Here is a 24,107-nt window from a genome sequence, read left to right on the forward strand (position 1 = left end):
TGCTTTTTGATGCAAAAATAAAAACAAACCTAAGGATCTTGAAACAAACACAAACTCCATCTGTCTTTTAACACAGGTGTACTATTTCACTGCACTGCCCTTCTCCCCTTCTTAAATACCTACTCTTGTCACTAACATTTAAGGCAATTAGGATTATCCTGGATACCCACAGCAGGACACATTTATTGTGTATTTTCATTTAGCATTAATTTTTGGCATTAGGAACTCAGGATAAAAGGTAAAGATCTGAATAGAGATCTTTATTCAGTATGCTTTATCATGGATTATCTCAATTCTTTTCCAGTTCATGCTTGCAGTTTTAGCAACTAAGAAGGTAGGGCTATAACTGATGTAACTAGAAACCAGAAGCTGGAGAAAATATTCTCCTGTTGACTCACTCACTCACCTCTGGTTTCAAATTCTCTTACAGTAAGATGTGAAACAATCATATAAGAATTTCCACTTCTCACCCACTACCAGGTAGACAAACAGTTTCCTAAAATGGTACTTGAGAAGCTTAGGCTTTTTACTCAGACTCCAAAACATAGCCTGAAACTATACCAATCTTCTATAAAGCAACTGCCCTTCATGCTTGCATGCACAAACTGAAGCAGAGCAGTACTGATGGACCAACGCTCTCTCTTACCACCAGCTTTACATTCTGTGGCTAACTTTATGTCACTAAGCCACTGCAGCAGGCTAGGAAAGGCACAGGATGAACAATCTCAGAAAACTTCAGGTATGCTGAGGTGAGTATCCTTGTTTTGAATGACTGAAAGGCGACATGCAGAATTCAGCTGACAGAAGCTCTCTTTGTTTGGCAGACATGAATTGTTACTTGCCTGTTGTGGATGTACTCACCCCAAGTGCTTTCATTCTACTGAGTCAGGTCCCAGGCAGGTACACCTCCACAGAAACCTCCCCAGTTTATATTTCACTGCCAGGAACTCTAATGGCTAGTCCTCTCAAAAAGAAAGCATTATTCTAATAATTTCAGGAAGATTTTGTGCTGGAAGACATGAAGCAAAATGTTTTCCAGCATCTCAACATAAAACAGGCATCTCCCACTGTTGGGTAACAAGGTAAAACAGGCATTTCTGTAGATTGTTTTGGAGTCATCTGTAAGTGAAAACATTCTATATGATTACACAAAAAGCATGACAACCTCAGCCATAGAAGAGCTGGGATGAAGCCACAGATTTGACCTATTTTCAACCTGGTAGTAAAACTACAAAGAAAGCTGTCATGATTTAATGCAGAAAGTATCTTCCTTTTCCCTCCCTAACCTTCTCCAGTCCTTTATTTAATCCCCTGTGTTGTCCTGGGCACACAGTTGCACAGCAACATGGGGAATTATAATGAAGAATAGGTGTTGCATTGCCAGTACTGCAGAGATACACATGCTTCTCCAGGCTGTAACTCTTGACTAGCAGACCTACTTTTGGAGATCCTTACTTCCCTCAGGTATTTAGGGTCCACCAGAGAACCCAACAGTTCGTACTCTGCATCAGAGTCCAACGGGAATTTTTGAAAAACAGAAACCAGGCCACCAACACACCATTTAAAGATTCAAGATTAGAGAACAGACACAGAAACACAGGAGGCAGCACTGATTTCCAGCAAAGGAAGATTTAAAAAGTGGCTGTGAAGTATAGGGGGTATTTGGACATCTGTCACTAACTGAGGAGCAGCAAGGAATCTCAGAGGAATGAAGTTACTTGCTTCATCATGTAACAAGACTGTGACAAAGCTGGGACCTTCAATCTCTCTATTCCTGGAAGTCAGATACTGCTTCTCTATTCCACACACAACACTGGAGACTGATTCTCCATCAAAAAAGATGTCCCTGGTGTGTTATACTTAGAAGACTGACAGAAGACAGGCAGCACTGAGAAAAAAATGAACTTCAATTCCACTCTTTGGATTGTTTTTCTTACTCTTATAGTAATCAAATTCTAACAAGATTACAATACAAACATATCAATCATTTTTCATGAGAAATATATAACTATCCTATCAGCTGCTGGTGCACAGGCCTAAGTTTCTATTTTGAGCATTTTATCCTGCCAGAACTGGTTTTACATGAAATTGCTGTGCTATGGGGGCCAGATTTTTGGAAATCCCTAGACTGTCCCACTACTGGGCACAGTAGCAAGGCAGGTCTTAGCATCCTGCATGCCTCTTCTGTGTGGTGACTTTCTGAAGCCAGATCCATGAAATTAATTGTTTTTACAGAGGTTTGTTTGGTTTGGTTTTTTTTTTCCCCCCATGAAAAGAGAACAAACCATTCCACAAATCAGAGTCACAAGAGGCCACACAACCATGTGAATGGCTATCAAGCAATGGCCATCAATGGCCTTGAAAGCAAGGCAAGAACAGCAATGGACGGTCTACAACTCCAAATTTTAGACAGGAATCATAAAATAGTTTGGTTGGAGGGGATCTTTATGCTATCCAGTTCAACTCCCTTGAAGTGAGAAGAGACATCAAAGTCCATTCAACCTGACCTTGAATGTTCCTGTGAACGTTCCCACTTGTGAACCTTCCGGACAACCTGTGCCAGTATTTTACCACCATCATTGTGAAAATTTTCTGCCAGTATCTAGTCTGAACTTACCCTCCTTTAGTTTAAAATCATCATTACTTCTCCTATCTACTAAGAAGCTAGTCATGCCCTTATCAGCCCCCTCTAACTACTGAAAGGCCCCAGTAATGTCTTCCTGGAGTCTCTTCTCCAGGCTCAAAATGGACTCATCCTCCTTGTGAGACTGTTGAGGAAAGAAAGCCAGCTGAATCCTCTGTTTGTTCTGTTCTAAGTTTGCAGAAATACTTGATTTCAGCAAAAACAGTAAGTGGGTTTCCAAAGCAAAAGTTTCTATCAGAACAATTTCCAGCCAGCCCTAAAGAAGAGAACATGGTATTTTCTCTTGGCACCCTTGAGTTCCCTCAGGCACAGTTAGGTCACTTCATGCTAATTTTGTGAAGACTGATTACTGCCCACCTCCTCTGAGTTCTGCATCTTCTCCTACGCTGATGACACAGGCTTTTCCATTCATCCCAAACACCACCTAACCAGTAAATAATGCCACACCGAGGTGACTGAACAGGCAAAAGGCTTTTTTGTGGGATGACTGCTGACACTGAGAGTGCAGATGGAGATAGGAACTGCCTCCTGTTTCAGGGGAAGACCTCACAGGCTACATCTGTCTCCTGGACCAACCAGAGACAGCTAGGGAATCCCATCTCCTGGGGCATATGCTTCTGGGCATCACTACAATATAGCTGCCTTTCTTTTTTAAGATACATGTACTTCAAACCTGTCTATACAAGAAGTTCCCTGAGAATAATTACCTTAGAAGCATCAATTGTCCTACCTAAAAATGCACTTTGCAACAGCTGAGGCAACAAAAAGTTTCTGGAAAAACATGGTTAATTTTAAAGGAAAGAGTACACTCGAGGCTCAGGATAATGTTACCAAGTAGCAGAGTATGTGGAGACACAAAAGGCACAAAGTTTCTCCCTTGTGTAGCTGCGCTAAACCAAAGAAACAGGATTTCAAGAGCTTTAATAATAACATAAAACCTTTCAGTATTCAGCACAGAAATCCAAATACAACATTATTTTGGCTGAATGTCTCTCCACTCTTGGGTCAGAAAGGCTGTTAATCTTCACTAGTGTATCAGGAACAAAAAAATAGTTTGCACCACACCAAGACTAGCCATGTAAATGTAAATGTTAATTCTGGTCACTTCTCTTCATGTATCATCACTGTCAATGTCAATTTATAAAACAAGGATGAAATCCATGCCTGGGATCACAACTCCTAATGCTCAAAGCATAATCACATAATTAATAATCATAGATCTTTCAGGTTTAACAATTTAATTTTAAAGAGCACTGTCTCAGTGGAACAGTGCTATATTATACAGCTTAAATTTTTTTTTTCGACATAACTTGCAAGCTTTTGGAAGTCAAGAGGTCACTAAACAATCTGTCAAAAATACTAGGTCTAATACAAGTGATCTGTTATGGTAAATACAACAATATTTTCAACTTGCAAACAGGTTAATTTACTTTTAAAATTCTCCTGGAATTCAACTGTCTCTGCTGGGAAGGAAGAAGACAAAGATCTGCAACTTGTACCACACTTGCAAAAGGAACAGGAGGTTTGTCACGGACTTCAGCATGAGCAACACTATATCACAGTCATCTCTGACTGTGCCCAAAATTGAGTAAGTGGAAAGAAAGAAAAGGCCTTATCACTTACATCTTACAATTTAAATGAATCTGCAATTTAAAAAAGCCCAGAAGGCTTTAAAGTGACCTAGTATTACCACGGCATTACCATTTTTAATATTAACTTTCATCTGGATGCAAGTTCAGCAGATCTGCAATGAAATGGTTCAACGAGTATTGATGAAATACACAGCACAAGATGGGTATGTGCAGAGTAAAATGTTGCTACTTGTTTTAAAGTGAGATTTATTCCCCCCAAAGTTTAGGAACCTTGCTGCAGTAAGTCACAATACTTGAGTAAATAGGGACAAAAACAGAACACAAAACATTTTTGTGTCAAGTAAGTTAAATGAAGTTTCACACAACATTAGCCTTAAGACAGATCTGTTGTGTTGTATTTATATTCATTTCCATGAACACAATACAAGTAATGCCGAGTTGTGTGCCATCAGCTGGAGGGCATGGGCCGTGTCTAATGATGCTGCTGGTGCCAGTTGCATCTCCACAGGCCTAATGATGTCCTACAGCTCACCTGGTGATACCCACCTGGTGGGAAGGTCAACCCACCAGTAGCCAGCATTTTCTTCTGGATCATGATGGCAGCAGCCTTGCTAGGAAGGATCAAAACTCCTCTGAGATCACACTGGTTACAGTCTACATGCTGTAGAGCCTGCCAGTGGGGCTCAAAAGCCTTGGTTGTGTTAGCTTCCTTCAAGGGTACTAGGTCCTCTTGTGCCATCTTTCCTTACTAACATTGGAATGGGAGCAAGTCTAGCCAACAAGTTTCAACATTCAACATGCCCTGTCCTTGCCTGGCACTCTCTGAAGTCCAGACAGTGATAATGGCAGGAAAGTTCTAAAATACTTAAATAGATAAACAGAAATCCAGAATTTTATTGTTGTCATCTGTTGTAGAAAAAATTTTAAGACAGGTCTCTGGGCCCAATCCAGACCCTGGTGGCAGTATCGAAGACTGCCCACCTCCAAGGAAATCACTCCAACACTCCATCTCAGTTGATTTCAATAGTGCTGAATGCAGCTCTGGTCAGGAAGAAGGTGGTTTGACACTCTAAGGGCAAGGCAGGATGAAGGTAAGTGAAAACTGGAGCTCATCCTCTCCTGCATCGTACAGCCCTGCTGCAACCCACTACGGACATGGGGCAGTGAAGGGAGTCAAGAGCACAGGCTGCTTGCACAACACAGTAACTCTGTACGTGGTGCTGTTCAGGGTGAAGGCAGGGGTTTTTCCCTCTCTTGAAAGACAGGGAAGGCAGTCCTACTCCACACACACACAGCAGTTGAAGGCAGAAAGAAAAGCAGATGAAATGGTCCAAGTTGGAAAGTTAAAGAGCCACAGTTACAGAGGTCAGCTCCACAGCGGAGAAGGGGCAGTTGTTTTTAAACTACAGGCCAACCCTCTGTGAGCCTTTTTAACTACAATTAGGCAGTTGCATATTCATTTTGGGTAGTCCCAGGGAAGTACCCACCTAACAGGAACACACCACATGCCTCTTAACAAGCCAGTGTTGTGGCTGCACTCCGATGCAGATGTTTGCACAAACCTGTGAAGTGTTTATGCCTTTGGAAAACTTAGAGACTCAATTCACAAAATTAAAGATCCTGAAAGCACTTGTGATTCAGGGAACCACTGGGGCAAGATGTGTTGGTAGAGACAGCTTCACAAACTAAAGTTCATATTTATCCAAGGGAGGAAACAGCAAAAACTAACATGAGTGAAGTCTTGATTTAGAGTAATCAGAAAAATTTATACTAGGGTTACGGATACACAGCTATCTCAAATCTGCCTCAAAACTGGAATTTATCAAAATGTGTTTCATAAACCTAAAAGCCAAGACAAAAACAGTCACTAAAACAGTGTAAGCACTTGTTCCAGGGTGGGAAAACAGAACTCTCCTTGCAGTGACTGCAATTGCTCAGAGACAGAACTTGAAAGGCAAAATTATTTATAAACAAATGGGAGAGAGCTCTCATTGATTTTTCTTTTTCTTTTATGTCCAGAAATGAAACAAAACTACTGGCCAACTGGACTTGGAACATTCCTTTACTTTCAGCAGCCTAATACATGATTAATACTATGCTTGGAATAAATAACCAACCTAATACATCACAGAGGGTGTGATTTAGACCTCAGACAAATCTTCAACTTGAGAAATCTAATTTATTTAACAGATACTGTAAGATAAACATCAGGCATAGAGCTTTGAAACTGGCACTGTAAAATTATGAAAAAGCAGGGAATAAATGCAAATATGTAAATGCCAACGCCACAGAAGAAACTAAATTAAAATGGTTTGGTTTATTTCAATATGAATTACAGTGAATAGTCTATAACCTGGCTCCCATTTTTTCCTCATCACTTAATAAAATGAATCCCCAAGAATTAAGTCTTCAATTCCCAACATAATTCAAAACCAATCTCAAGATTTTGTCAGACTTTAAAGAAAAACTTATTTCAAAAATAAGCACTCCCCCCAGTTCTGTCAAACATTTTTTAAGGGAGCTGTAATCCACACACAGAGGCTTTCAGGTTTTCTTCCATCAGCCTGTGGGTACCAAGTGTAGAACCTTAGTAGCAGAGGTGGGGGCACACTGTACAGAAGGGTAGGGAGCTGCTGGCATTTGCTGCTGCACCACTGTGTGTGTGCTGCGACACAACAGGAATGTGCTCAGCAAAAGGTAATCAGTGGACAATCACCCTAGTGGAAACCACCAGGTCACTTCTGTCTTCTCCTTAGAACACCAACAGCACTAAACAGGTAGAACATGGACGCTCTCCTAATTACAGAGAGTAGAGCTGAGCCTCTCTCCTACTCTGATTATTCACCATCAGTATTAATATTTATATATGATCATAATTTACACATGTGGAAGCAGCGAGAGGAAGCAAATACTTTAATGCACACAAACCAAGTTCATTGGCTTTCCAGCAGTATAGCATTACAAGTCTGGTATTTTTCTATTCTTTCGGTGCAGGAACATTTTGTCTTGTTCTTTGTGTGTTCTCAGTACTGCAGACTACCAAGATGTCACAAGCAGAAGCAGCTGTAACACTGGCATGTCTGATCTACTTCAACAAGTTTGGAAGAAATGAAATGTAATATATTATAGCCTATTTATGTCTGCAACAATTACCCTTCAAAACCCGAAGGAGAACAATGTAATTGAAGGTACAAGCCTTCTTCCCTGCAGAAACCTCAAACAGCCTCAGGCAGGAGCCAATACAGATGTAGTACAAGGCATTAAGAGTGTTGGATGCTGTAGCTAGCAATTATCCTGGTATTTAAACAAATCTATCGCTCATCAGGAAAGCGTTTAGTGCAGTAGTTGGAGCGAGACAGGCTGACAGGAGCACAGCTACTTAACTGTCCCCTCCGGCGATTACACTTTCTCAGACTGAGAGTCATGTCAAATTAAACAACTACACATTGACTTTTCACTTCTATAAACATTAAGGTATGATTGACAATTCCTGGATGCTATAAGGTAGTCATTATAACCACCACATGTACTGTTAGCTAATTTGTAGCACAGGTTTTTTTCCCTATTCTGAGCCATTTCTGTTGGACTATTTTTACAGTGCCCTACAGATAACATCTGCTTTGGCTTTTTGCAGAGTCACCATAATAAAAGGTCATCGCCAGCACAAGACCTTTGTGACAAAAGGTGACCTTTTGTCACCTTCATGTGACAAAATAATATACAATTAAGTGACTTGACCTAGTCTACAAAGTAACATTTTTTTGTCTTAGTCCTGGCCCACACTTACCCATTTAACTCAAATTTGGAGACGTCTGGACAGCAACAATTGGATGCTAACACTGCAGTAAATACTGCTAATGTGGCATGTAGAATATTTTTTCTAATTTCTACCCTAAGTCATGGAGATCTCTTTGGTCTATGTAAACAGACATTGCAAGAGGAAGGAATCACCTGGCAGAATGGGAAATTAAATTATAAGCTCTACAGAAGTGTTCTGAGTAAGTATTCATAAAGACCTCAAACTTCCTGAGGCCATTACAACACTCCTGTGACAAGGCACCCCTTACTAATATCTGAAGGCTGCAGCTTAGTAAAGTTACTAGAAATTGAGCAGATACATAAAGCAGTCAAGGCTGTGAAGAAATACACAACCCTTTGATTTTATATGCAACATTGTGCTGCCTGAAACCACTATGACATAAATGACAGCTTTACTATCTATCTCAATAATTCAAGCCACAAAAGTAATGTTGTCCAAACTTTCCCCTCTCAAAATAAAAGGAGTAAAAAAAAACTACATAAATAATACTTAACACTCTCACCACCCCTGCTGCCACCTCCTGCCCATCTCCTACGCTCCCTCCTCCCTAAGAAACCTCACCAGATTTGTTAAAGCCTCTGGTAAAGAAGTAGGATTAATACTATATCATTACACTAATTATGAATACAAGTAAGACTAGAGTGCTACTGGTAAACCTGGAAGCCTCTATACTTACATAATTAGTGAATCTGAAGCTTTACCTTTATTTTGGCTGTAGCAGACTAGAAGATCAATTTCAGTGTTGACTTTTTCAGATAAATTTAACAAACGAACCAAATAAAATTAGAACTAATAAACATTTTAGCAGATAATTTGTGAAAACTGTTCTGAGCTAGAAAAGTACAGTTTCACTGCAGTATTAGCACTTAAAACAAAAACAAATGTAGGAACTGAAAACAGGTGAGGAGGACAAATTAAGTGTAGCTGTCTGGCAGTAACAACTGCAGTCTTACTCCTTTTTCCACTTCTGAACTATATTTAATACCTGAGCACAGGTCTCAGAAATCTAAAATTAAATATATTTCAAATATATCTCCCCCTCTGGTTGAAGTCAAGCAATAATAAAACCAAAAGACTTCAGTGAAGATTCCAGAAAATGACAGCTTTGTTTCAACCTCAGAAGATAAAGCAGTCACAGCACTGAAGATGGTGAAATATAACTTAATTCACAGGCTTTGCAGAACAGCACTGAAATAAAACAACAAAAAATCACAGGAAGCATTTAAAAACTTCACTGTCTGTCTCAAGTATTTTCTTTCTTTTTGATCCATTAACTACTACCAAAGCACCTAACTTTTATTGAAGCAAGTTATTCTTGTCTGTAAGGCCAACCAGCACAGTGTGCATTTCACTTAATACAGCTATTACTGCTTAACTCGAGAGGTGTCTCTCACAACACCAGCTGCCCAAGACAGCACATTTATCTCCAAAGACTTAGTCTCAACTTACTGATACATAAAATGTCTTGGTTGTATTTTGCACTGACTTCCCACTTACGTAATTAGACAAAGGCACCAACTATTTTATCCTACTCTCAATGACCTTGTGTCCACACTGCAACTGAAAGGACTAACACAAGCAAGGAGAATGTGACCAATCCCAGCACACAGCCAGGTGTACAGTAACTTCTGTAGCTTTTGTATTTTAAAGCTTCTGCCTAAGTTTTCTCCAAATCTTCTGCTCAAAGCTTCACCTTCCAAACCTTAGGAGATACTCACAAATAAAAATTCCACAAAACCCAAACCTCTTCAGCTCTGTTCAGTGGTTACCAGCCAACTGCATCATCTCTACTGTAGATAGAACACTCTTTGAAAAAAGAATTTTTTGAAAAGAAATGGCTACTTTGCTGAAGAGGTAACACTAAAATGCAGCACTTTAACAAAACACTGAAATACTTAGTAAGAAACAGCATAAACATAAGACAGGGTCCTGTCAAGAGAAATCTGTGAGTGTATGCAGTCTTTGTATACAGAATATGCACATAGCATATGTGTATCTACATATCCATGTATATTGATCTAGGCACCCACACACAAGTGCAGGTATGTGTAGATTATATATATTATATATATAAAGCTAACTTTCAGTCCTCAGAAAACAAAAGCTATCCCCATATAACAGCCAAATTCCTACATAACTCAATTTCGACATCTCATCTGGTGTGAACTGCACTCATTCCTAGTGTAAACCCCAGCGCGCTCTGCAATGATATACTGTAATGTCACATCGCAATCTGGATTTACTATAAAGGGCTGCTGACGAGTTTCAGAGCAGTAAACATTGCTGCGAGGTGTATTTCACACTGAGCTGGTTTTTATGAAGAACACTTCACCGCCCAGCCACGGCACCCAGATGATGAATGGTGAAAGATGCATGACAAGCTTCATCATTGTTTGTAAATCTTAACTGTTCCTGCTCACTAACTCTGCAGGCAATTTTCAAAGACAGCGGCCGACAGAAGGACAGCACAGCTTTCCTGAAGGTTATTCAACTTGTACTTGGCCTGAGCTATGCCTGTGAGGAGCACTGGAAATAAACTCGTTGGCTACACTGAATCATAGAATTAAAAACATCTGATGAGCAGGCACACTGATGATTGCCAAATTAAGAAAGCCCATTAAGTAGCCTTGGTATCTGTCCCCTACCCTGCCCTGCAGGATTACATGCATCAAGTGCAAGGAACATACATCAGTATTATTTACACATGCAATATAAATATGTGTATTTATAAACAGGCAGAATTAACTATGGGCTGTCTGGTCCTGCTCCCACATGACGATTCCCTGTTATCCTGCGCAGTTACACACAGTGCTCCAACATCCCCCAGCAACTTTGCCCACTGCTTGTAGGAAAGCTAATTCTCCTCTGTCAGAAGTGACGGGGGAAAGGAAAAGACAGAAAACTACTCATAGCATGCAAGCATGGCAATGAGAACAGATGCAACCCTTCTTTGTTCCCGAGATCATTCAGGGATCAGCATCATGGATTGCAACAGCCACTTGCCAAGAGTCACAGTTCAGCTCTCTGCAAGAGGAAAGGCCAGTCTACACTACAGAGCCTTAGTAACTCCTTTTCTTCTCCCCTTACCTTTAGAGCTCAGTAACAAACACTTCTTCTCTAGAGTCTCTCACAATCTGCACAGAGCTACTTTACAAGCAGAAGCTGCAGAAGAACTAGCTCAGATGGAGACTCTCACCTGAGCTGCAAAACAGGCATCAACTGCAAGGTGGTCTAGAGAGGCTCTCCCAGACTGAAAAATTAGAGCTAAATATGGAGTTCTCTCTTCCCTTAACCAGACAAGTTCAAAGGATGCAACTGCGCATTAAAGCAAAGCAAAGAGGTGAGCAGTATCACTGTTACAATTACAAATCATGCACAGATAATCACTACTGTCCTGACAAGCGATCTTCATTTGTTCTATCACTTTAAGGGAAAGTCTGATAGTTGATTTCTACCAATTTCTGTCACTGTGGGAAAAATTCTGTATCAAGAGATAATAAATTTAGAGCATCAAAGCCATACCAGCTCTAAAAGAGAGCAGCTCGACTGGCAGTGTTGATTTTTTTCAATGAAGGACCCAACATCCTTTAAAGCATGAAGAAAAATCCCACACAGTCTCATCAGCTATAGTAACATCCATCATCTGACATAAAGAGCAGCTCATACATGCACAAAGTCCAAGAGTGCAGTGGGTATAAGCCACTCGTCTCTCAACATATGGCTCTAAAATGCTTGTAACTGCAGAAGGCACCGAGAAACCTTCCTCTGCTAAGAGAATGTCAAGCAGAAGAGGGAAGGTGTCCAAGGAAAGCTAACAGAGCCATCATGTATTCCAGGATAGCACCCTGGCAGGCACACAGAGAGATGCTGATGCACTGTGCAGGATCCAGTGCTATCAGGGTGGTACCACTCTCCCACTGCCGGCTCTCTGCTGCCTGCTCAGCAAGGCTTTCCCAACTGGGATTGATGGGACACTGCAAACTTCTTTTCATAGAAGGAAACTGAAGAAGTAAAGATTTTGGCAGTACACATAAATGTATTGATTTGGATCTGGCACCTGCCTGAGCCAAGTGTACCACCTATTTAAGTTTCTTCAGGATAGAAGGTCTTTCTTCAAACCCTTGTTTTACCAACTCAAAGCCTGAAACTCATAACAAAATGTAGGCCTCAATTTCAAAAATGCTGCATCCTTTGATCCATACAACATAATAAACAATGGACGAATAAATCCAATGAAGAAAAACTCAGTTTCTCTGACAACTATTCATGCACATGTGGTTTTGCAGGTGAGGGGGGACAGGGTACCACTGGCAAGTGCTGAGGGTCCAGGCTGTCCCATTCTCTCTTGCTAGGATGATGAAAAATGAAGGCATTCCCACACAGTTTCCATGAGAGCTTAAAATTCCTGCTAGGGGATGCTAAAGCCTCAGTCCAGAAATACCCTATGTTTCCATAAAAACAGGTGAAAAGCCTTAAAAAATACAGTTTCTTCCTACTACTCTGGAGGCAGGACCAGTGGCTGCTCCAGATCAAACTGCAAGAGTTTGTCAGTCGCCCTGACATTAATCAGCAAAACCTGCCAATCAGAAAAAGTCATTAAACAAGCCTGTAATTCTGCAGCCATCTAATGCAAAGCTGCTCTGTGTGCTTTTGAGTAAGCATAATATAAATGTTGCATTTAGAGAAGAAACTACTAAAATGAGCCTTTTAATCAGGACTGAATTAAAGAATAATGCAAAAAAAATGCTTGTATTACTTTTTTTCTAGGAATTCCCATCAGACATTATAAACTTATTTTAATATTGCTTAAATCTTCACTAATAAAACTTCATTTATAACACAGACCATAAAAAGACTTCCATACACAGAAAAATGAGATTACACTTACATTATCAAATATATTTTGACAGCTGCTGTTACAATTATTGAAATTATCAAGTATGATTAATAACATAATGAATCAAGGTTAGCAATCCCATTAGTTTAAAAGATAAAAAAAGGCCATGCTCAACAACTGTCTGTTCAGCTACACCCAAAATTCCAATTTTTAATGAAAATGACATGTTAAAAAGTCATCTGCCTAAAGAGATCTATAAAACATTGCAATGTGCATGCAACATAATTAAGGCATGCAGAAATATGACAGAAAATCTGCTCATTGTCACTGTAATCAGTGCCAAAGGAAAGCTGCAAGCAGCATAGCCACTGAGGACTGTAAGAAGCAGAAATGAGAATGCACAAAAAAATAAACAGCTGCCCCAAAGTTCAAGTGACTCACTTGAACAAACTGTTGAAGATCTACAGATTTAGATCCTTATCCCCTTCCTCTTCTTTGGTGTTATCTCAAAATCTATTGCTAAGAGTTTGATGTAAAATGATAGTGGAAACTAGAGTCTTGAGTTTTCAGCAAACACTGCTTGCTCCTTCATCATTAAGGACAGATATTCTTGAGCAGAGGTCACTTTTAAATCAAAAGATGCACAGATAGACACATATACATAACAAACAAGCTAAATACTGATGGATTTCTGGGTGCAAAATTTTATCCTCTCCATACACTCTGCTGTTGAAACCTTTCCAAACTCAAGATGATTTCTGGTGATACTCTCCAAAGAGGTGCACAGAAAAGGAGAAGAAGTATGTCTCACACCTGACAACACCTGGACTATCTGGGACTGAAAGAGCTACTCTTCAACTTACAGAGATCGTGGCTAGCTGACTGACAAAAGATAATTTGGGCTATTTGCTATAGTTGTTTCCCAGTTCCTAAGCACTTTATTAGTACAGCTTTGTCAGTGCATATTCCCAGCTGGCTGCAAATTAAGAGCAGACAGAGGCAAGGCTTTTTGCTGTCCTTTGGGGTAATTTCTCAGCCATATCAAACCAGCCTGCTTTGTTTGCAGTTCCATCTTTATAACCTCAATGCTTGCAGAAAGCAGCTCACATTCAGGGAAATGGTCTCTTTTGCTTACCAAGACTTCTTGACCTCTCTGAACCTACAGCCAGGGGCCACCTGTGGCTGTGAAATGTTACTTGTTTGTCATGGCATTCACTTCTAGGACATATATTCATGCAAAATTAAGATATATAGGAAGCTGCAAAAAGTTTTGGTACACAAAAACCCAGCTGGGAAGAAAACATCCAATCTTTGCATCTCTCAAACATGTTTCTGGGGCACAGAGCATTCCTTGCATTCCAGCAACGCTTTTGTCAAAGTGAAACTTTTTATCTTAAGCAGGGAGACTGCTTCCAACATGCCCTTTCTTGCGGAACTATTGGAAGAGGCTCTTTACAGAGCTGCTCCAGTTTGGCCCGGCTTCTCCCGTGGCTCAGTACCATTGTTGATACAGCATCCAAGCACAGAAGGAAGGATGAGTCTCTAAATGCAGATTCCAGAAATGTCTGTGTCGCTTTCATTTCCACAGCTGTAAAACTGGGGATACCTGCTATCTGAATTCTATAAAGGAGTGGGAAAAGGTGTTTTAGTGCTGGAAGTAGTTATGCTGACACAGAAAGCCTGTTACCAGAAATGTTCTTCTTCAGAAAATGATGTTTGCTTATTTACACAAAACTGCTGATGCTTTCTGCATCAAAATAGTATTTTCTTAAATGCCTTTAGGAGAGCTTTAAGACTCCTGCTTAATGTTTAAGCTGCAAATACAGCACTGCTCCAGCGCTTCATTCCTTGTATTTCCAACACTCATGACACTTAGGACATGAAAATAAAAAATTCAAAACTGTCCAGCAACTGGAACATAATTTTAAATGCAAGACATTTTTTTCACCATAGATAATTACATCATAATTATGGTGTAATTATCTCAACATTTCATACAATGATGACATAGAGAAGGTTTCATTCCATGCCAACTTTAAGACCAGGCAACTGCTCTAAAATCTGAAGTGTCTGCAGATACAGGGATGTTTACCCTTTGCATCTTTTTATTTGAATGTTAAAGTTTTCTGCCACTTTCCCAAACCTGGTAAACACTTTCATACAGATAAGCAAATGCTGCACTTTCACGCAGTGTAAACAGGACCCAGAGTGAGGCACATGCCTTGCATGTGCTTTCTTGCTCTCTCAAACCAAGGTTTTGCACAGGTTATTTCATAAATGCTGGAGAGGCTTACTGAAAATCAGTGGAAGGAGTTAGACTATTCTGGGTAGTGTGCCAAACCTAAGAAGCTTCATTAAAAACAAAACAAAACAAAACAAAACAAAAACCAAAATAAACCAAAACACAAACAAACAAGCATGCAGCTGTCCTACAGGAATCAATGGGAGCGTTTTGGAGATTAAATATCTTCTTGTGTCCCACTCTCACTTCCCCACTTCCCAATTTGTCTTCCAAAACTATACTTTTTCACGTACATGCACAAGATTTGACAACCTCTCATATGTATTTTCCTCCCATTGCTTTTGCAGAAAAAAAAGAGAAGGAAATATTTTGCAGTACTGAGTATGAAATCCCCCTCCCACCTAGAAATTACTGCCTAAAATTTAAAACTTGTTGACCTAAGGAAGCCCTCTAAAAACATCCTTTTGCTGTTTGTCACTGGTTTATCAACTTTTTCTCCCCCTTTTTTTGCCAGTTTCTGCTGAAATGGCAGCAGCTGTGCTTAACTGGAAGCAAAGCATGTTACTTGGAAACACTTCAGACTGCAAGGAGGTTGACTTGATGGTATTTTGCCACTCAGAAAACATCAGCCCATTACTATATGCAAGACAGTGTAACATGCCATGATGGTCCTGTACAAGTGCTAGAAGCTTCCAGAGATTTTCACTTCACTGAAAGAAAGTGAAGCTAGTTCATTTCTTATCCCTTCTACTGTAACTGGTCTAAGCAGGCAGTTAACAGAACAAAATTAGCTAATGATCTCACTCACCACCATAACACATGAACTGCCAAAGCTTCTATAATGCTGAAGCTGCAACTGAAGTGCAGGTAACCAACTGCATGTGTATTGTCTTCAGCAAGTAGCAACCACTAACCCTGCAGAAACATGTCACCTGGGCTTCATAACAAAGGAGTCAGGCAGAAAGCTCAGCCCAACGATCAACAAAGAAATACCTAAGAATGTATCTTTTGTAGGAGACAGCAACTGCAACATGTGCAGGTCAATACTTTGGGGAAATGACCCACCCTCTTTAATACACACAATCCACCCAGCACTCACACAGGTGACAATAAAGAGGCAACAAACCTCTAACTCTCTCAGGTTTGGGAAAAGCACCAGAAGAAAAATGTCATGGAAGAGTAAATCATGTATTTCCTGAGGATATTCTTTTGTCTGTAGACAGAAAAAGTAAAAACATTTCCTCCAAGAACATGCCGAAGAAAAAAGAAGATGCTTCTAAGAAGCCTGTTGGCTATGATCCTGCTTACGGGTTCAAATTTCTTCCAAAAACATTGGTGCCTCTTTCACCCACTAGCTCCCTGCTATGGAAAAACACTTCTTCAGAGTCTGGAAAATGCTGTTTGATCTCAGTAAATTACATCTCACTGCTTGTCGGTTTCTGATTGATGGTGTAACTTAGGGAACAATATCTGTGTGTGGAATAGTGTCTGGAGAAGCAGTCAGGGATTATTGAAAATACAGTATTTATGCAGTTTAAAAATCAGTGGAACATTACGTATGATTTTTTTCTAGAGTGATGAAAAATTACTGAAGTGCATTTGGGAACAAAGGGTATAAGGTCTTTTGTCTATTTTTAAAAACACTTGGCTGGTAAGACCTCTTAGTGAGTTAGTAGTGATGGATGCAAGAAAAAGTGTCAACTGCAGTTGAGCATAAAACCAACTGCTTCTCCAACCAATGGGCAGAAAGGAAGACGTCACTGTTCACTGGTGGTTGGAAAAGAGGGAATAAAATAAAGTTGAAGAAAAGAGAAGGAAAATGAACCAAGGATCACTGATTTCTCTAAGCCATTTAAAACTACTGGAGAAGGAGGAAAAGTCTAAGGTTTCATCACACCATATGTTGTTTCTTCATCTACCTAACATGCCACAGTTAGTTGGAAGACTTTGAGAAACAGCCACTATGAAAGAACAGCCACCTCCTCAACAGAAATGATTCTGGAGTTAGTGAATAGAATACAAGGGCTCAGTGCTGACTTACACAAGCCACAAGCGTGACTTTATACACACTTCACCTTCCAAAACATCACTTGGATCCCTAAGGCCCTGTCATGACACAACCACATGACACAACTGAAAGAGACACCAGGACTTCAGCCACAGAAAGACCATGACTGAAGACAATTATGGAACCTACACAACATACATCCTCCCACCAGACAGAAAGAGAAAACTAATTTCAATGAAGAAGGAAAGAGAAAGAAATAAGGATGGATGCTGTTATCAGTGCTGTGACTCAGTGAAATAAAAAAACCGAACAAAAACAACCCACTAAAACTTGGCAGGTGTAAAGTGAATGAAAAAAAATACTTCCCACAGAGCATATAAAATGAAACTGCCAAGTTCACTGATTGGTACAGAGAAACAAAACGTGTGAAAAGCTTATTGTCCTGGCTCAGGATACCTTTGAATGCTGGAGAGTGTCAAGATTTTGTTCTCTGTTTCTCTTATTTCTCCAGCATCAGTTACTGACCTGATTCAGTGATGGAGAGGCAGCTCAATGGAGTTGGATTACTCCAGCAGGGCCATGTTAACACCTGTGCTAGCACTGTCTACTGTGGGAGTAAGGGAACAAGGAAGTGCAAGAAACATTGTCAAAACCACAGGGTAAATTCACCAGCACTGGAAATTACTGCAGATTACAGTAATCCTTAGGAGAGCCTGAAACACAATATGGAAAGAAAGATTGAACAATTTATATGCAGTAGTTTTAAATTAAATAACATGGTATGATGACTTTGAAAAAAAACTAGGAGCAAGTCTACAAGGGGCTTCATTATATGGTTGGGATGCGGTAATTCCCACATGTGGTTCAGAAAGGATGGCAAAGGCTCAGTGGCAGGCCAGTGAAAAAAAATCACAGCATTCCTGAGAAGAAAGGTAATTCTGAAGTTGGAGCACAAATTGTTATTTACTCCTGTGAGGGGGCCAGGTGGTAAGCACCAAAGACAGCATCTCAAGCGCTGTACAACTTTAAGAGACATACCTAAATGCAGAAGGTACAACTGATTTGACTCCTCAATCATGAGGCTTCTAAAGTGCAAGACTACGTGACTGTACACCATCACTACAAGCCTTCCAGAAGACAGCCACTATCTTTAAAACAGCTGCTTGATGATGCTTAGCTTCCTTCCCAGCAGCAATCCATGCCTCCTGGGTGTAGGTCCAAGGCAAGGTGGTGACACATGCCCAGTGGGTGCACTTACCTCTGGCTTTTGACTCTGAGGAGGAGGGGATGTCCTCAGAGGTCAGGATTTGGGGGAGGCACATGGGAGCGCCAACCCCCTGTCCCAGGTAAGAAGCAGGTGGGTAGTAGGAACACATGCGGTACTGGGAGCTGACGGCGTGGTGTCTCTCCATGCCCTTCACCTGTCAGGAGAGAGAAAAGCAACAGTAGCCTGTGAAAGCAATGCCCCAGCGCCATGGGGGCACCCTGCTATCCCTCGCCCCCACCCCTCCATGGCTCTGAAGGAGGTCACAGTGGGTGCACGGGAAGTAACATGCTGACATCCTAGCCCTGGGTTTTGATTTGGTGGCTTCACAGTCTGCCCACACTGACCAGCTACAGGAGGTGTGGGGTGAGATGTGACCCAGCAGCAGCAGCAGCAACAGACCTATGGTTGTTTCACCTTTCTGCAGATGGAGATGCATCTGGCACACAAGCAAGTACCCTTCACTGCAAGCAGCTTCCTGCCAAGTCCCCAGCTTATGGCACATTCAAGTGGGTACACCTGGCCAGTGTCAGAGGTGAAGTGTCCACCCAGCTACACCTCCCCAAAGACTAACCCATCTGAGACCGCTGGTAGCTGCTCTGCCAGGGACCTTCTGGGTGGCTAAGGAGGACAGTCCTATCGACCGACTCTCACAGGATCTGCTCCATGGTACTGAGCAGTGACACACCCAAACACAAGCACACCGTTTTTCTTAAAATACCATTAAGATGGGAAAAATATTTTCTTGAAAAAAAGCGAGTTGTGTTTAGACTACACAAGAAGCTGGCTGTGAAGCTACAACTGGACACCAGCCAGCCGGTCTGCCATGTCAGCACAGCATCCATCAGACATCCCTTTTCCCTTCCACAGATTGCAGCAAAGTGGCAATGCTCAGAAATCAAAGTTTTTTCTACTCCAATGCCCTGATATCATCCAAACTGATCTCCCCAGAGGAGTGGTAATGCTTTCTTAAATTTGTGTTTTATGAAAGAACTAACAACTTAGTATTATTTGTTACAAAGCCCTACAATGCAACATGGCCTCCATGCTCCAAAAATGCAGCCAAAACAAAATTAACATTCTTAACAGGAAAGATAAGACTAGCTGGTTTCTCGAAGTATGCTGGGAAGTGAATGACTGAAAGACAGAAAGTTTCTGGGCACAGACAAACTGTCAGAGTTTTGTACCGGTTATAATAGTAGCAGTGCCAACAACAATGCACATCCAGCTATGCCATTACATAGTGTCTGCAAGCAGACAAGCCTGGCAGCCTTTTCAGCTAGGTCCCACCTCAGGTCTGCCTGCTCCACTGTGGTCCCCGGAGCCCTGCCCCTCAGCCCTTCCACAGGCTGCAAAGCTCAGAGCCAGGGAGCAGGGGAGGCTGGATGACAGCCTGCTGTCCCAGATGGCTGCCAGCACACCTACAGGGTCTAGTCCTGGCCGTAGGAACCACAGCACCTCCCAGAACCACTCCACAGTGCAGTCACCCCTTGTTTTCCAAGGGGAATTCCCTGTAAGAATTCCATACTCATTTTCATATGCCTAGCTGCAAACAATGTGGCCCAAGCCACATAAAATCCTGTTGGTGCTCTCTGAGGAATGTTTTCAGTGAGACTAGGCGCACAGAGAATGGTGTCTGTTTACAGGAAGCAAGTGCACTTCTGCCTGATTTCTGACAGCAGCATCCTTGCATATACTTGCACATGTACTGAGGGACTTGCTTTTAGCCTGTGAAAGTTAAGAGTTCTTCTCCTATAAATTAAAACAACACTAAAATTTTTGTTTTTCTACTTTCACATGCAGAAGAAGTTCAACACACACTGAAGTTTCACCCAGAGTAAATAGTAAATTGCTCTTCAAAAATTTAATGAGTCATCCTGAGGAAGTCTGAACTCAACCACTGACATTGCTTCTCCTCTTCTGACAAAGGGCACTCTCCTTCTTGGAAACAAGACTCCCTCAACAAAACATTGCCCAAAAGCACAGTCCAAAGGGCATTTTGAATCTGCACACCTGCAAAGCTCGACAGCTCTGGAAGTACCAGGGAAAAAAAAAAGTTAGCCCGTTGTTCTCTGTCTGTGTGTTGCACGTAGTTTTCCTTCCCTTGCTGGGGCAGGGCAGCATCCCCAGACCTCACATCTCCACTTCTCCCTTGTGCAAGGCCATGTATGTGTGCATGTGTACAACCAAGAAAAGGCTGCCTGCAGGAGACAGATTATTTCAGCTGTAGCAAAATGGAGGGATCGCTCCCTGGCACGAACTCCATCATGCATACATTTTCCCCCCGGCAGAGTGGATGCAGTGATCCACCTCCTTTCAACACTTTTTTTAGGGGTTTTCTCCATTTCTTAAAAAAACAACTCACCTAGATGCAATGAATTATTACTACTATTATTATTAGTGTGTGGTAGCTGGCTAGCAAGAGACATGTTTTATAATCTTATTACCCACACCAAGTCTACAAACCACAGTTCGACCGACACCCAGAGGTATGGCTCTGCAAAGATTATGCTGTGTATTAACCACTGAAGAAAATCCAAAAGCTTTTGGTTTTCTTTTATTAAACTATTTAGAATCTACACCACAGTAAATCTGAACCATAAGGTTTCCTTTTTAAAGTGCTTAGCAATCCTATTTTACAGTAACAATAAAATAACCAACCAGTTGTAAAAATTCTTGACCTTAGTGCTGCATTAAAAAGGGGGCTTGGGAGACCACTGCCTCATCAGAAGGGACATTTGGTCTGTATTAACTCTGGCAGCTCTGTGGAATCCTTTCAGGTTTCGGGGTGCCAAAAAGGAAGATCAAGACAGCCTTGGGGAGGCCCTTGAATATTTAGATTATTTTCAACCTGGGGCAGTTCAGCTTTTCAAATGCTACAGTAAGGTATCAGGTTTGGGGATCCTGTGCTAGGTCTGTCTAGGGGGAATGCTGGGGTCATGCATGGACCACAGGAGGAGAATGCCTGACCTTCTGGTGTCTCCTGCTTCCCTTGACCCCTTCCACCCCTACAAAAAAGCTGAGACAGGCATGAGCTGGGACAGTCCCACAAACCACTCTGGTTTGTATCACTGCAGGCTACACGGCGAAAGAACAAGGCAAATTTTAGGTGAGCAAGAGCTGTGGAAGGGAAAGGCATGCATTAGTCTTTGCAGAGGGCATCCTGAGTCCCTAAGCTGCTTCCCTTCCAGCCACACAGCGCTTGTGTCCTGCTCCAGCTGCAGGATTCACCAAGTACCTCACAGACTTTAGTGGGAGACACATATCATCAGAGCAGCAGTTGCTCTATGCAACATTTACAGGTTCCCCTAAATTGTACAACACAGCACATACTCAGTAATGTTTTAAAAGATGTACTGCAAGTAATGGTGAGATGCTTAAAATTCATGAACAAATAAATATGGCCTGATTGGAAGGCCACGAGTGTATTGGAAATTCTTTCCCTGTGCCTTGAAAAGCCACTGTGAGGAACTGAGGGGCAGCTAGAGTTTGCCCTTGCACAGATAAGCTGGAAACAGGACTTGTTAATCACTGAGCAAAATGGTCAGTGCAGCCCTCCAGCTATGTCCAACACTGACAGCATACATAGCAAAATCCAGGGAAAACATGAGGAAAATGTTTTTGCATCAGACCATTCCTGTAAAAAGCCTTTCTCAACAACTGGTGGAAGAGCACATAAAGCCCAGTACCCCTTCCCAAGCTGGCAGCATCTGCATAACCCCTACATACCTTCTTCATTGAAAAAGAGCCGAGGAGAAAAGGTGGCCAAACCAGAAACAGGAAGGTGTCAAAGCAGGCACCAAGTGGTGACTCACCTTTCTAGCCTGAGATTAGAAAATGATCCTGTCCTTCTCAGATATTTGTTTAGCCAAAACATCACCTGTGTACTTCTTTTATTTGCAGAAGCTGCCAGGCACAATCTCTCTGTGAACCTGACAGTGTTATCTTCACACTTTCCAGCTGATTCCAACTACAGGGCTTGTTTCCAAGAAACACAAACAGAAGGAGGTCATGAATGCTATTCCTGGGTGACAAGGGCTGCAAAAATTTATAAGCAACACAGAAGATCAAAGTGCAGTCCTTCAGCTCTGCCATTGGTGTGCCATATGATCTTGGCCAAATCACTTTACCCAGGGTTTCCATCCTTTTATTCCACCCATGACTCAGCAACAAACGTACCAAACTCAGTAATTATGGAAACATCAGAGAAACTTGAAAGTTTAACATAGCCTCCTGCTTCTGTCTTGATTTTAAAGTCAATTTTAGTGGGCATAAAATTGCATTCGTGTCATTGCTTGCAAACAACAGAATTCACAGGTTGGTTTTTGGCATGGGCAAGAAGGCAGCCACTGGGCAATGAAATGGAAATTCAGGCATCAGTAATCTCCCCTCTGTCATTTGTGAACTGTGTGACTGTGACAAGTTATTTGACACTTCCCTGCCTCAGTTTCTGAAGTTATAAACCAGGTTTGCTGCTTCTTTCCCATCTTGCAATGTTACTGCTCTTATGCTGACCACTCACAACTACTCTTGCACTCATACTGCCCAAGGTGTTTCATTCCTAAAACCAGCTAAGCATGTTTTTCAGAAAAAAGAAAAAAATGAGTCTATGATACCCTGCCTTGACTTACTTTGATTCTAGCAGAGAAAATACAAGACACATCTATATCTGTCCCTCCTTGATAGACAAACTTAATTAACCTTTGCTATTCTGTTCCAACCTATTCTTTCAGACAAAGGCAGTGACCCATAAACAATATGTTACCATCAGAATCTCAACTGCAGTGACACCTAGAGATATAGCCCTATCAGCAGTATTGGAAAATAAACCACTTAGATTAGCTCCTCCAAGAAATATGGATTGCATTCATGTCACACATGAGCTGTCAGAAACATTAGGATACTTTTAGCATAAATCTGTAGTGTGAAGGGTATGTTATGAATACAGTATATAATTCACTGCTTACACATAAAATTGGGACTGTCTTGGGTGACTTGCACAATGTGTATATATTTACACACACATGCACACATTCTACACTGACTTTTGGAGAGTAAGACTGCAACTTCAATAAGAAACACAGGCTTTTTGGAGGAAAAACTGCTCCAGAAAGCAGAAGCAGGTGGAGGAAGTTGAAAAGAGACATTTTTTTTTTATTAGTGAGTGACTATTCTTCAACCTCCTAGCTGTCCTGTCACAGCCACATTCTTCTGGATTTAGTAAGAGAATTTTTCCAAGTTTGTACTTCTAAGAAATCGTTGGTACTTCTAAGAAATCCTTAAAAAGCAGTTTCCTATATCAGCTATACTAAATACTTTACAGATGGTAAATGTAAATCCCACACTAGAAAGCAAGTCAAAATTTCTCACAAGTTATTTTTGCTCTAAACTGGTGTAAGGAAAGAACAAAAAAATGAGGTTATGAAAGTGAGAACACTAGTTTGCCAAGAATGGGAAGTTCCAGGAAGGGGAAGGGAAGAGGAAAAGGAAGAGGAAAAGGAAGAGGAAAAGGAAGAGGAAAAGCTGAAGTTCTGAAATGTGTCTAAAACGTCCACACCAGCCTTAACCTCTCCCAGGAGCAGGATACCTGGAGTTACCAGAACACCAAAGAAAAAGCAGCCACTGGTCCCGAGGTATGGGGGCACATTCTGCACTCTTGCCAATTTTTAATGGTTTAGCTGCATGTACCAGAAGTTTTAA

At 41.3% G+C, this 24,107-nt stretch overlaps 1 protein-coding gene across 1 annotated transcript in view; it reads right to left on the reverse strand.

The window, feature by feature from the left end:
- Positions 1-24,107, reverse strand: part of DMRT1 (doublesex and mab-3 related transcription factor 1) — a 58,695-nt gene that overhangs the window by 6,375 nt on the left and 28,213 nt on the right. The window contains exon 4 of the mRNA XM_005427948.1: positions 18,402-18,564. Within this exon, the coding sequence (XP_005428005.1) occupies positions 18,402-18,564 (163 nt within the window). The remainder of the gene's footprint in view (positions 1-18,401; positions 18,565-24,107) is intronic.

This window comes from Geospiza fortis, unplaced genomic scaffold (assembly GCF_000277835.1).
Source record: "Geospiza fortis unplaced genomic scaffold, GeoFor_1.0 scaffold456, whole genome shotgun sequence".
NCBI classification, from domain to species: Eukaryota; Metazoa; Chordata; class Aves; order Passeriformes; family Thraupidae; genus Geospiza; species Geospiza fortis.